This window comes from Urocampus carinirostris, chromosome 15 (genome assembly GCF_059441175.1).
Source record: "Urocampus carinirostris isolate Australia breed hairy pipefish chromosome 15, RoL_Ucar_1.0, whole genome shotgun sequence".
Classification (NCBI taxonomy): domain Eukaryota; kingdom Metazoa; phylum Chordata; class Actinopteri; order Syngnathiformes; family Syngnathidae; genus Urocampus; species Urocampus carinirostris.
The window spans coordinates 33632183-33640941 of NC_142363.1; the positions used below are offsets into that span (position 1 = coordinate 33632183).

General features: G+C 39.1%; 1 protein-coding gene and 1 long non-coding RNA gene across 2 annotated transcripts; one reads left to right on the forward strand and one right to left on the reverse strand.

Annotated features, from left to right (window-relative positions):
* Positions 1-1987: 1987 nt before the first annotated feature.
* Positions 1988-7701, forward strand: bdkrb1 (bradykinin receptor B1). The gene is made up of 2 exons (XM_088354478.1): positions 1988-2010; positions 6438-7701. Exon 2 carries the CDS (start codon positions 6441-6443, stop codon positions 7509-7511), a length of 1071 nt encoding a protein of 356 aa, XP_088210604.1. The 5' UTR covers positions 1988-2010; positions 6438-6440; the 3' UTR covers positions 7512-7701.
* LOC148352208 (uncharacterized) lies at positions 7148-8281 on the reverse strand. The gene is made up of 3 exons (XR_015852875.1): positions 8000-8281; positions 7603-7660; positions 7148-7482 (listed from the first exon to the last, which is right to left on the reverse strand). It is a non-coding gene; the product is annotated as an uncharacterized LOC148352208 (long non-coding RNA).
* Between the last annotated feature and the right edge of the window lie 478 nt (positions 8282-8759).

The following is an 8759-nucleotide window of genomic DNA, read 5'->3' on the forward strand; positions in this document are numbered from 1 at the left end:
TTAGACAATAAAAATGGCAAAGTGAAGATTTGGTAAATGTAGCAGTGTATGTTTATACACAAACTAGGAAGAGGAAGCGGATTTCTTTTTTGGGGTGGATGCTGGGTGACCTATCACAGCGCCACACGCCGGTAGCAGCAGAAAAAAGCACTACAGTAATGTCCTGTACTCGGAAATAGGTGCCAACAATACAAAATCTAACAGCAATTTTCATGCCGAAAAAATGTTCGCATCTACCGTTTTACATAAGTCGAATGGTCCTAAGTAGGGGAGCGTCTGTACACTAAGAAATATTAACAATAAAAACTGCGCCTCATTTCCACCTTCATTTTTTTTAATAAATAAAGGTTTCAAAACAAGGTGCAAGCAAAGGTATTTTGCAAAAATGACACCAAATATTGCAAATGTGGCTAGTGAATTTACCTTCAGTGCAGATGGCGCTGTGCAGACATAAGTGCGCTGTGTGTATAGCTCCGCCCACACCTACCACTTACGATAGCCAAGCTCTGCGTGCTTGGCTGGCATTTCTGGCTGATTACTGTTTTTCTGTGGGTTTTTCCCATTAAGTGTCTCAACAGTGAACATAAATTGTTATCGAGTTTCCATGTAAAGGATTACTTTGTGACGTATAGCCAAAACGGGGTCTGTTGGTGTGACACCTCGACTGTAAACTATAGTGGGGAGTATTGTCTTTATATGCTGGACCGGCCCTCATATTTCTAGCACTACAACAGCTATATGGCAATAGTCTCAACCTCACGCTTATCAGTTTTGGAACGCTACATATGAGATTTGCATCAGTGTAATTTGATCTCCGAGCCATACATTGAGCGAGCGGCAGCCTTTCCAGCAGCTCCGTGTTATTTCGCACTTTTTGTGATTTATTGTTTTAAGTGTCTGCTTCTATCTTCGCTGTTTTTTGTCCCGTTTGACAACTAGACTTTCTATCCTATCGTTACGGGTTTTAACGCACAAAAATGCGTTTATTCGAGGAATCAACTCCTTGCCCTCAAGAATTATCGTGCCGGCGTGATGAGGGGCCCCTATCGTGGCTGCAGAGCTGGAGCTAAGGTGAAGGCTAAGCGGCTAGCGGCGTTATAAGCCTTCGGTACCGTCCGTAATCATGGGAAATGTAAACTCTCTACCAAATAAGACCGGCGAACTGGCTGTGCTGGTGAAAAACATCAAAGCGTACAGGGAGTGCAGTTTGGTGTGTTTTTACGGAAAGGTGGCTCACGTCCAGCATCCCGGACGCTAACGTGGAGCTACCCGGCTTCAGCGCTGTTAGGGCGGACAGACACAAAAGCCTGCGGGAAGCGGAGAGGAGGCGGACTCTGTATCTACGTGAACACGAGGCGGTGTAACCCTGGGCACAAAGATTTCCATCTGCCGCAGGGACGTCGAACTTTTGGCCTAGCATGTGACGACATCCACTCCGCTGTTGCTAAACCACAACACAGCACCCCGTGGCCATCCTGTTAATCTGTTAATAAACAACAAAAGGATACTGCTGGAAGTCCGAATTTCCCTACGGAGATGAATGAAGTATCTATCTATCTATTTATCTATATGTACTCATGAAAAGAGCCATAGGTTCCTGACCGCTGCCTCAAACGATGCTCCCCAGCCAATATATGAGGTGCCATTTGCATCCTTACAACAAGATGTTACTGTGTTGGGCCTTTTAACCCTTGCCGTCATTTCAAAGGCAGGCCAACATGAGAAGCGATCATTACGTCATTCAGCGAAGTGCCTCATAAACATAATTTAAATTTAATAATAATTTTAAGGTGAGAGCTGAGAACTTCCTATTTTTGATAAAGTGAGTACATTCGATGACCCTCTCTCCATTTAGGGTCTCAAAGTAAATCACACTTGTCACGAACATGCAGCTGTATTAGTGATGAGGGAGTGTGCGGTCGAAGAATGCTGTTCTATATACAAAAACGCTCCCTCGCTTTCCTCTTTCCACTCCTTGCATAAACGCTGATCAGTTGCTTCATACCTGAGGTAAGAACTTTGATTTTTACAAGATTTGGCTTATCTACAATCTTTGACTGTTTATAGAAATACCAGAATGGAAAGAGGAAACTTGAGTTCATTGACTCATCGTTTTTAGTCACACGTTGATGATATCACATGCTAAATATTTTGAGAAGTGTAAAAGTGAAGCTTGCCTCAAATCATGCAAAGTTATATTTATTATGTTTGTTTATTAATGTTATAAGAGGAAGGACGTTAGATGACTGAAATTGCGCAAGAATGTTCAGCAACCTTGAGAGTAATAAAGATGAGAAATGAAATCTGAAGAATAACTAAAACCGAAATTCCACTTAACCTTTTTTTTATTTTATAATCAATTTCAGTTTTAAACTGCTCAATTAGACTGTAAAAAGAAACTAAAATGATGAACAATTTATTGTTTTGAGACTTAAAATCCCTCTGACGGTGACTTAAGACGATAACAATTGTTAATATTTGCAACAAAACCTTTTTTTATTTCAGCTATTTGTGACTGAAAAATAATTAGTATTGAGGGCTTGCAAATTAACTAAGGATTAAAATAAGATGAATAGTTTTACAAATACTGCTCTTGCTCAGTGTATCACTCTCAAAACAAGAACAAAAATGCTTTTTGGACTGCTAAAGGTTTAGATGTTTTTACTGTCATTATATTTATATCATACTAATATTTTATTCCTGCGGTCCAAATTATTAAAATTGAATGATTTAGTACATTGTTTCACTTCACAACTGCTATTTAAGGTCAACAAAAACTTGCCAGAAAACATCCGTAAATTATTCATTCAGAAAGAGGGAAATTATAATTTAAGGGGCTGTAGTAAATTCATCATCCCAAAGGTGAGAACCACCAGGAAAAGTATGTGTGTGTCTGTGTGTGGAGTCAAACTTTGGAACAATTTACAAGACGAGATCAAACAATGTCCAACTATTCACGTGTTCAAATTTAAATACAAAAAAAACATTACTGGCTGAATACAGAGATGAAGGAAATGGAATATGAGTGATAAGGGAGATTGGAAATACTGCGTTTAAAACTATGGTTAACTTTGTTGTTATTGTTGCTATTAATATATTATAACTGTTATTATTAATATTATTGCTATTGTTATTATCATTGGTGTCGCAGTGATGCTTGATGACTAGTGGCATTATGACGTTGAGGGATGGGTACTACTATGATTAGTGTATAATATATGTGACTATTATTATTATAATTATTGATATCTGACCTATGTAATGTGTGTATCCTTGAGATTGTGTTATATTTAGACACAAAAGAGGAGATATCTATAGAATGTAATTAATAGGAAAGATGAAGGGGTAGGGAAAATAAGCGTCTGCTTCATACTACCCCTTTTTGAACATGTTATGTTAAGATTATTTTGTTATTGAGTCATTGTTTTTGTCCTGTTTTCATTTGAATGTTCGAAATAAAGTTTTCATTTACATGTTTAGTTTTTAGCTACTAGTGTGTACAAATCAAATAATCCCGCTTGCTATGAGTGAGTGATATATTTTTCTTAGCAAAAACATGTGTGCCGGTCAGTACTGGAGAACTTGTATAATGTTAAGAAGTGACGTATTTTCACATCTATAGTCCTATTCCCTTTCTGCAATAAGCCCTTGTTATGGTACACATAATATATTTCAAATATCAAAGTAACAATTGATTTATTAAGTTAAGCTCTTATCCCTCTAACTACTTTTTAGATGTATTTTCAGCTAAATTGTATGTAATGCCTAATTGGATTTTTCATTCTGTCTTTTTTTTATTCCAAGTATGACATGGAGTTAAAAAACTTTATTGGTATTTTATCAGTTGTCGGTAGGAAAAAAAAGTGTTATTGTTCTTAAATCATTGTTTTTACCGTATTTTCCGCACTATAGGGCGCACCGGGTTATAGGGCGCACCCCCAAAAAAATAGTTTTTGGTCCTATATCTTCCCTACATAAGGCGCACCGGATTATAAGGCGCTACAATGGGAACGTGGACAAAACAGTCAGATAGTTCAGTCCAACTTCTTACCCCCTTAACATTCCGAAAGCTTGCAAAGAAGCAAATACGTGTCGTAGACACGTGCGGATGCGGTGTGCGTACGATGTCACTCAAATGCATCGTTCCAAATATCATTCAGAAGGTTAAAGTCTTGGGATTCAAGAAATGCCAACCATTCCTTAGTTTCTATTTTATTTTTCGCTCGCAACTTTACTGTGCATATGACAATAAACACTTGGAATTGAGTTTAATTTAAAAAAAGACCCATCACAGAAACATCGAAATCACTCTGAAACAAGATACTGGGAAAATATATAGCCGGAGTAGCTCACCGAAGTCTTCAATAATAATGTGCAACCATGGTCCTCTTATATCTGTGAGTGTAGTAAATCCAGGAGAGTAAAATATTTACAAATACAGAATGGTAAATCATGTTTACTCTATGCCGTAGACAACCAAACTTGCTATTCACATTCATCTTTTTCGGCCAATTGCAGGCTTTGTTTTGCCCCTTTAGCCTATGCGAGCCTGTAAATGATAAAAAGGATCAGCCCCCTTTACCTCCGAATAACTTTAGCCAATAGTGATTGATTCAAATGATGATTGACACATTGGCTGGGAAATGAAACGCCGGCATATGTATCCCAGCATACACCGCGGACCACATCGCCTACGAGGAAAAATCTAGTTGGCGGCTGCTTGCCTTTGTTGCGAGACCTTGCGACTTAATATTGATCCATATATAAGGCGCACTGTATTATAAGGCGCATGGTCAGTTTTTGAAAAAAATAAAGGCTTTTAGAGGCGCCTTATAGTAAGGAAAATACGGTACTTTACAACAAAGGCAATTGTGAACAAATTAGGCCAGTGATTTTCACCCACTGTGCCGCGACACACTAGTGTGCCGTGAGAGATCGTCAGGTGTGCCGTGAGAAATTAACCAATGTCACTTTTTAAAATTTAAAATGTTATAAAACATGTAAGAATCATATTCTGCAAATATTATGTCATTGTCAAGTGTCTCGGCTGTAAAAACTGGGGGTATTGTAAATTATATTGTAATTAAACATACTGTTCAGTGTCATTTTATAACATTTTTGGTTAGTGGTGCGCCGCAAAATTTTTCCAATGTAAAAATCGGGCCCTGGCTCAAAAAAGGGTGAAAAACACTGCATTAGGCAACCTTTAGATCAGTGGTCCTCAACTGATCTGACTTGAGGACTCTCGATCGCACCACAATGACAAGCTGCAACCAAAATCAAGGAAATATTTCCCCTTCTCAAATTTATAGAATTAAAAGATTGTGCAGTTTAAAGGAGATAGTATAAGATTATGTAGATATATATATATATATATATATATATATATATATATATATATATATATGGGGCAGCACGGCGGGGCAGTGGTTAGCGCTTGTGCGGCACAGTTCATGTCATGGGACCCTGTCGTGGGTTCAAATCCAGCTCCAGACTTCCTGTGCGGAGTTTGTATGTTCTCCCCGTGCTTGCGTGGGTTTCCTCCGGGCACCCCGGTTTCCTCCCACGTTCCAAAAACATGCATTTCAGGTGAATTGGCCGGTCCAAATTGTCCCTAGGTGTGAATGAGCGAATGAGTTGTCTGTCCCTGTGTGCCCTGCGATTGGCTGGCAACCAGTTCAGGGTGTCCCCTGCCCAGAGATGGCTGGGATGGGCTCCAGCCCCCCCGCGACCCTAATGAGGATAAGCGGTACGGCTGATGAGATGAGATGAGATGAGATATATATATATATATATATATATATATATATATATATATAGTATAGTATAGTATATTCACATTTTATGACCAGCAAAACCCAAAACGACTTTGGGCACTGTATATACTCGCAAATAAGCCTTCATCACATATAAGCCGAGCCCCTAAAACTGCTTCTAAATAGCCACATAGTAAAAGAGGTTCTTACCCAAAAAATATTAATGAAACATACACCTAAACAATTATTTACAGTACTTGCAAGCAGCGCTTCAGTGGCAATTACAATATATTCACAGGTACGCAATCGTTTTCTTCTTCGACTCAATCATTGTTGTCACTGTTGTCTTTCTACTTTTCCTTACTTTATTGGGACCCATTATTTTGAGGGGGAAAAAGGAAATATAACAGACAAAATCAAAATGAAACGAGATGTGGTCCCTTTCGAAAACAATCGAAATTGACTGAACAGGATGATCCAGCATCTATTGTTAAGGAGTATAATTGATTGTGAGTTTTTTTCTTCTTAGTAAAAAGGTTCGTGACTCAAATGTGGGGCGCGGCCCACCAGGCCCAAGACTGCTTTAGATGCTCATACATTATAAGAGGGAGTGATGAATGAAACACTGATTTTCTACCTTTGTACAATAAAACATTTAGAATGTGTTTTGTTGTTTTGAAGACAATGGAGGCCACAACATTTCATCCAGACGCAAGTCAATGGTCTGAAAACAGCAGCCTTTCAGCTTCACTCACCTCCACAGAGTTGGCTACCGTCCGGGCAGTGGTCCCTCCGTACATCATCAGCGTGTGCGTCCTGGGATTGGCCTTGAACGCCTTCGTCTTGTGCGTGTTCCTGGCGCACCGGGACCGCTTGACGGTGGCGGAGGTCTACCTGGGCAACCTGGCCTTGGCCGACCTGGCCCTGCTGTGCGGTCTCCCCTTCTGGGCCGCCAACATCCTCAACAATTTCCACTGGCCGTACGGAGACACCCTGTGCAAGACGGTCAACAGTATCATGACGGTGAACCTCTACACTAGCGTTTACACCCTGGTGATGATCAGCGTGGACCGATACCTGGCCATCGTGAGGACCATGAAAGCAAGATGGCTGAGACGGCGGCGCCACGCCAAGGCCATTTGCGTTCTCCTCTGGGTTTTCGGACTCTCGCTGAGCACACCCGCCATGCTGCACAGAAGGACGGTGTACATTGACGAGATCCAGATGACCGTCTGCATGTTGGACTACAGCCACGGCAGCTCCTGGAAGTTAGCCAACCAAGTTCTACTGAACACTGTGGGATTTCTCATCCCTGCTCTGGTGATTATTGCCAGCAGCGGTGCAATTGTGAAGGCTTTGCAACAGAGAAAGGAGAATGTAGGACTTCAAGATATTAACGACAAAAAAGCCTCAGTTCTGCTGTATGCCGTCACTTTGCTCTTCATCTTGTGCTGGGGTCCTTACCAGATCTTCACCTTCCTGGACACCCTCTACGACATCCATGTGCTGGATGGAAAGGCTTGGTCCGACGCTTTGGATGTCGGCGGGCAGGTCTCGGCCTATCTGGGCGTTCTCAACAGCGCTGTCAACCCAGTACTCTATGTACTCTCTGGGCAATACTTCAGGAAGAAAGTGAGGACCATCTATCAGAGGGCTCTTCGTCGTCGCAGAGGATCGGGCATGACTACTTTTCAGCGTTCGGTTGTGTCCACCTATATTCACAGACCTGAGCAGATAAAGCCAGTTGTCATGTAGGATGATGGAAAAAGAGATTTCTTATTAGGAAAAGTGCCATTTTCTTTCATTTCATATCGTTTCCCCTGCCTTTCATAAGTTTTTTCGGTACCTGTAGCAAGATGACGGACAAGTACTGTATATCAGCTACTTCAGGCGATACTCATGATCTGTAAAATAAATACAAATATCTTTACCTACAATTATTTTCAAAATGGCAGTTAATATGTCTGCATTTTTGCTTATTATTCAGGTATGTTTATTTTTAATTCCATATATACATTAATTACATATTTTAGCATATATTTGAATGTATTTTTGTTTATTGACAAGTTAATTGACAAACACTTGAATTTGTCTGTTTTGAAAAAATGAAAATAATAAAAAGTCAACAATAATGAACTAAATTTTCTGACATATCTTAACTGATGTGAACATGTTTGTTTAAATATATAGTGTGCTTTTTATTTTTAACGATATTTTTGTGTGTGGTTGTTTGTTGGGCTCACCATACATTTGTAGCGTTGCCACCAGGAATCTTTATGGACGAATGTTCAAAAAACACGGAGGAAGATACCAGGTAAAGCAACAAAATTTAAATACAATTATTTTTAAAAGGGTGAAAAACAAAAGTGTGTCTTTATTTCAACTAAAAGCAATAATTATATGTTTCCCCTCCAACAGTTAGACGCTGGTAAGCTAGCTGTCAAGTTAAGCTAGGTGGGTGAACTTCCCCAATATATCAAAAATGAAGTGAAATAAATAGAAGTTATGCTTTTACCTAGATAATAGATTTAAAACTAAGAAAATGTTAAGCTATTTTTAAACTATTAAAAGAAAAACGGGATTTACATAAACTTGCGAGGTGATTGATTTAATAGATATCTATGGATATTAATCAATTCACCCTTCTGTCCGTACTTGTGTCCGCCATATTTAATGTGGCAAACCCCCTTAAAGGTAACACACGATATTGCTAAATACACTATTACTCGCCAAAAACTTAAAACTCTGTGTTGAAATGTGATAATGTGTAAAATATTTATCATCAAAATTAATTCAAATGTTTTGTACATCGGGAGGGGAAAATAAATGTTTTAACATCTAAATAATTTAACGCAAAATTATTGTAAATCCGTTGTGTTAGATATATTGTATAACTGAGTCAAACATACATACATGTTGTTTCAGCGTTTTAAAAACATGAATTATGTTATTAATTGATTCTTATTAATAATTATTAAAGAGTTTATTATGAATGGTTGAATA

Bases quoted from the DNA above. Each gene is read 5' to 3' on its own strand.
- bdkrb1 (XM_088354478.1), top strand. From the start codon at position 6,441: ATGGAGGCCACAACATTTCATCCAGACGCAAGTCAATGGTCTGAAAAC.